General features: G+C 40.0%; 1 protein-coding gene across 1 annotated transcript in view; it reads right to left on the bottom strand.

The window, feature by feature from the left end:
• Positions 1-521: 521 nt before the first annotated feature.
• LOC131084959 (neurexin-3-like) overlaps positions 522-6000 on the bottom strand; it is a 124786-nt gene continuing 119307 nt past the window's right edge. The window contains exon 5 of the mRNA XM_058026716.1: positions 522-532. Within this exon, the coding sequence (XP_057882699.1) occupies positions 522-532 (11 nt within the window). The remainder of the gene's footprint in view (positions 533-6000) is intronic.

Below are 6000 nucleotides of genomic sequence, written 5' to 3'. Positions count from 1 at the left end.
CTCACGGCAGCGCTGTCCCCCCGGGCCGGCAGCCGCGGCCTCCGAGCGCCGAAGGAGCCGGCAGAGCCCTACCGGCACCGCCTCAGCAGCGAGTCCCTCAGAAATCCACACCAATGTCTTCATAAATGGGAAAAAATGAAGCTTTACATTCATACACACTGCTGAATGTCATTGAAAACAATTACGGTATCTCTTCTGTAAGTCATATCAGATCTGAATGTTTCAAGTCACTGATTGTATTTTCTAATTGTAAGAAAAGCAGGTTAAACAGCCACAGTGTTGTAGAAACAATACATGGTAACAAATATAAAAATCCCCATAAGGTAGCTATTGACATATCTCTTTTACAGAAGGATAAATTCAGATCTAGTCTGTCCACAGCAAGATAGAAATTATGACAGAGAAAAATCTTCCTGTGTTGGTATGCAAACAGGCCTGTGTCTCCCCCAGGCACACTTTGTGCAGTGACTCCTGCGAGCTGCTTGGGAAAGGAAAAGAAGGAAGATGAAGGAGTTACTTCTTTACCTCTTCCCTTTAGACAGCAAGAAAAAGAAACCAGATTACAAATAAACGTAAATATACTATTTTACAAATCAAAAAATGAATCATTTAAGGTTCTCACCCACACTCTTTGCAAGCATAACTACTCAAGGTGCCAAAGAGAAAAAGAGATTCAGGAAACTGAGGAAACAGAGATAAACAAATCTTGAGATTATATAAGTCTAAACTTAGATAAGTTTGATAAGGTTTTGCTACTAGGCAATAATTACACAGAACTGTGTTTACCTATCAACTTCCATGCCAGGAGTCTCCAAGCACATTACTTTAAAACTATTAAAACATTGTTCCCATCCCAGATATGCAGACACCATTTTTACAGTATAGAGGCTGCTTAAATGCACCCTGCAGATTATAAAATGGGCATAGACACTGAACTGTAATCAATTCCAACAGCAAGGGAAATGCAGAACTGGAATTGAATCACCTGAGTTTGGAATTAAGACTTTGGGGTGAGAACTCTAAGACTTCCAGAAAAAATATCACTGGATTTTTAAAGATTAAAAGTAAAAAGGGCCTCCTTTGAAATAGTCAACCACCAGTCATGGTACATTTAGCTGTGGCAGTGGACATTAGTTTTGAGTAAAACTGGGAAAGGAAAAAGCCTGACAAAGATCAGATGATCTTTCAAGATCCCTTCCAGCCTGGGCTATTCTATGATCCTACTAAATCATCAGGGCAGATTCTGCTATTTTAGAATACGATCTCGTTATAAAGACAGTGATTTTTCTGCCTTTATTTTATTGTCTGAGATTTTGAGAAAGGTCAAAACTTCAGAGAAATTTTTTCATCACCAAAATGTATCAAGTGGCTTTTTGAGGCTGCTACTAGAAAAATAAAACTAAGCATTTGAATTTAGACATCCAAAATTAGAAATTTTTTTCTGGTTTCCTCACCTCCCCTAGAGAGAAACTATATTTCATTAAAGAAATATGTTAAAAATATATTTTGCTGAATGTTTTGATAAGCTCTACTTTGGCCTTGCTATGGACTTCTTACAATAAAGAACCCTGGGAAATATCAATAATGCATGTGTCACTCTGCTTCATTTTCACAGGCTGCAGCAAGTGATACACCAAAGGAGGTGCAGATGAAAAGATAGGGCATGGCTCCTAGGTCAAACCATAATCAACAGACCCCCAAATTGGGCAGCTGTGAGCTGCTGGATCAAAATACACAAGGCAGTCTTGCCACCCCTCCACCAGGAGGTGTTTTAAAACCTGGAGGCACAAAGGTGGTGCAGAGCTATCATTACTGTTTTACTTATGGTTGATGTTTCCCTGTTGCTTCTCCTGAATATGTAGCCCTGATTTGGACCAGTATTTTGTCAGTAATCTTTTCCCCCAGCTTTTTTCCCCTGTTCATTCAGCTTAGTTAGAATTATATGACCACATCATATCCCAAAAAGGGATAGATAGCACCAGGAATGTTTGTTTCATGAGACAGCAAAGCCAAAGAACACAGTAAGAAAACCTGAGGCAGGATTTATTACAAGGTTTGTCCTTGTCCAGGGTTTTACACTTCATCTTCCTCATTCATTTTATTTTGAATATATGTGGATTGTTGCTCTGAATTGTTCTGGTAAAGCCCTGCCTGCTAAAGAGGCTGTGATCACAAACTCTCTGGGCACCGGCATTTGTCACCATGATTGCAATTCACAGCAATACATAAACTTTTTAAAACGCTGTGAACATAGCTTCAGGGGATTAATAAAGCTGCTTTCCAGTCCCCTAGCTCCTTCCATTGATAACTTATTCAAATTGTAATTGCTTGCAGTGTACACCCTATATCACATAACTACTTCTGTTACACGTACTCCCTGGGGCCATCCATCACCCCTGCCTACCAGCAGAGTCCTTGTTCTTGCCCAGTGATGGCAGCCAGGGTACCTCTAACACGTGTGGGTTTGTGCCCAACCTCAGCTGACACCCTCCAGCCACAGTTGACTCTATCCTGCATTTAGCATTTCAAATTTCTTTTATCCTCAAATCCAACTCAGTGCATTTCTTACAAATCAACACTTCAGCAAGTACCTTCAACAGACTTATATATGTTAACATGGAAAAGAAGCTTTTTTTCCCCACCTTTTCTCCCCTGGAAAACTCAAAGGCCAAGTTTCCTCTCCTTCAAACAGCAGTTCCATCAGCCTAACTCCATATTTCACAGGTGGAAGTAACTGCTTCCTTGGCCTGGGAGTACAAATAGCAACATACTGTCAAAGGGGGTAGTAATGTCCTTTCCATTCAGGAAAAAGCACTAAGCAAAACTACATCTTCACAGCAGTTATAAGGCACAAAACTTTGAAAGGAAAATATCACAAAGGCAGATAAAGCTGGGTAATCTTCCCTTGCCCACACTCCTGAGTAGTACACTTCAAGACTTACTAGTAGTACATGTTTTCATCTTTGTCATTAATTTTATAGCATTCAAAGTTATAGTAGTTTTTTTTCCTTAGATGCATAGGAGTGTATGCAGTCTGAAGACTTCCCAAAAGCATTTTAAATGAGATATACTGCACTAATAGCAAGGAGACGCTGTGTCCTGGGGCAAGGAAAATTCAAGCTTGACTCAGATATGCAGCAGAAATCTCTGTGCTGTGTAAAGACACAGTAAATAAAATAGTGGGCCTTTTTCAACATGGCCTCTTTTGGCTTTACTTTTGAGCCCCACACTTATCCCTGGCAGAAGGTCTGTGATTTGACCTGCAGCTTCCGGGCTTGGATGTCATAACAATATTTTGATACATCTTAATTGCAATACTTCACACCCTGAATTTCTAGTGAAGGCCTTTCTTTAGGAAAAGGATGAAAAAGAATAACAAATACTGTAATTTAAAACTATCAAGATGCCTCAAAACATGTTGGTGTTTTGAAGGACAAAGATGCTTCACCAAGAAAACAATTTACTAACTGTTCTTCTTTACGTACAGATCTTCATAGCACTGCATAGTGGGTTTTGCAAGCAAATCAATCCTCAAAGCATCCTGGGATGCTGATACAGAGTGCACGTATCACTTCAATTTCATAGACAAAAAAAAGCAAAAAAATCAAGAGGGTGGGTTGTAAGGCATGCCCAAAGCTATATAGAAAGCGATAGACCTGGTACTATTACTCTTGCAAGTCTTGATCTAACATCTACACCCAACTACTCTCAAATGGTGAGTTCAGTCTCACAAAGGGGAACAAAACCAACAGAAACTGAGGACACATTTACCTGGTCATCAAAAGGCAACCCTAAGTCGCAAGCTGGCTAGATGTGAGCTAGTTCTGCCAAGAAGCAGTGTGGTCACCTTACCTCAGGTGTGGTGCTACACTAACAAAAGTCTAATTAAACTCCTGAGCATCAAGTGTCAAGATCTATTAACCATCCTGAAGAAAATCCTCACATCTGGATGACTTAGATTAGCAAATTGTGTGTCAATATGCATGCCTATGCCAGAACATACAGCCATGCACTAGAAAATCTTAGTCCTGAAACACATTTACCCTCACATCTATTTGACTTCAGCAGATATTTTTTCAGTGATTCTGAGACACAAGTTTAAGAAGTGGTTGGGATATACACTGGGACAGACAAGTCCCTTCATTTTCTGTATCTCTTAATGACCTGTCTTTCTCCTCCTCTAACGCCTGTTTGCTCTGTGGGTTTACATTTTTTATCTCAAGGATTTTCTCTCACTGAGCAGATGGATAGCACCAGGCTTAACACATAAGTGCTGCTGAAACACACATCATTATAATTTCCCTAGCTGAATATTATACCAAAACATCCCCCCCTCCTCTAGTGACCACTCACTGAAATGGCTCAATTTAGTACTATAATATTACATTTGTGCAGAAACACTACACTGGCTTTTGGTACTGATATTCTTGGTGCTCTGCACATGTACTGAGCCAGCAGAGGGGCAAGCTACAAGGAAAATGTGGTGGGTCTTAAGCCAAAGCACTGTATTACTTTTAGCTCATGGCTGATTAATTTAATGTATGTGAAAGGAAGAGATAAGCATTTAATTGTTACTAGAAATGGGGAAGCTGATCAGGGCTGAATTAGTAGAATCTGTGACCTAATTTCATTATTGTTCTAATGTTCTAAAAACTCAGAGCCTGTGCTCCTGCCAAAATGAGACAGACTGCTCTTCAGACTGCCTTCTGCAATGCATTTTCTCTTCTTCTCCCTCTCAAACTCACCATTGTTTCTAAAGAAAGGTGACCAGCCCATTAGGTTGCAATTACTTCTATGCTGCCAAAAGACACTCTTCCCTTTATTTTTTGTGCATTCAAACACTATTTTTCCTGGAGTATCAGACTTGAGGTTCTACACTAATTTCATCCTAACAGTGACTGACAGCAGCTTCTCCAAGTGTCCCAGAATGTGCATATGTACAAAGCACATGCTAGATATTGTATGCTATGTATTTATATGTTATCCCAAAGATATGTATGTTATCCTATGCAAGTCTTCAGAATAATCAAGCTGTAAGACCTTGGAATAACTGAGACAGGGTTGGATGCGACACTCAGATGTCCTAGCAGAAATCAACCTAGATCTCTGTTCCTCCAAACAGATTTTGTCCAGCAGCCTACCTCTAACACTGGGGACATGCCTTACTTTAGGGTAGAATCAGTGGTTTTACCCCAAAAAAACAAATATATTACCATCCCTTTACCTTCTTCACTTCCCTTTGGGAGATCGTGCTCCACATGAGGCCAAAGGGAGGAGATTTTTTTCATTGTGGGGGAAAAAAAATTAGAGATAACAAAAAGGGAAAGGAAGTGGAGTAGGGAGAACAGTTTTGTCTTTGTTTCCTTTCCCTACCTCCCCCTTGCATGGGAAAAAGTCTGTTTTGAAAGCATTTGTTTGCAGTGGTTTCTTTCAACAGGAGACCAAACACCTCAAACTCTTTCTGACACCAGTGGAGTTCAGGGTGCTTAGCTCCTTTTAAGTTAAAACCCTAAATATGAGAGAACCTGAGTTATTGTTTAGGAAGAAAAATAATAACTGATATTAGACCTGTCCCCTATCTGCTCCATCATTCAAGACAAATTATTTTCCTTCCTGGAGAACATCAAGTGTACCAAATTCTCCAGGCTGCTTCTCCAACAGGAAACTTGACACTCCCGAGCAGGACTTCTTCAAAACAAGACTGCTTCTCCTTTGCAACTTATATTACCAGAGACTCTGTGATTAGCCTGATATTTTATCTCTGACACTGTGAGAAATATCACTGCCATAAACCCTGCAGTCCTTAGTAAAAGTGGAAGTACTTGGCAAAAGCTAATAAAATGAGGAACAATGACAGCTATCTCCAATGAATACCTAAGGAACAAATGAGCCAGCTGCCCACGCATATGCACACACACTGAAGCATTTTTTCTTCACATGGGGCATACACCAGCAGAAAATGTATCATAAGGACACTGCTATTTTAACTTCATGCCATAC

The sequence above is a fragment of the Melospiza georgiana genome, chromosome 6, assembly GCF_028018845.1.
Source record: "Melospiza georgiana isolate bMelGeo1 chromosome 6, bMelGeo1.pri, whole genome shotgun sequence".
Classification (NCBI taxonomy): domain Eukaryota; kingdom Metazoa; phylum Chordata; class Aves; order Passeriformes; family Passerellidae; genus Melospiza; species Melospiza georgiana.
Note: the sequence above shows the minus strand (reverse complement) of the source record. Positions and strands in the feature narration are given on the sequence as shown.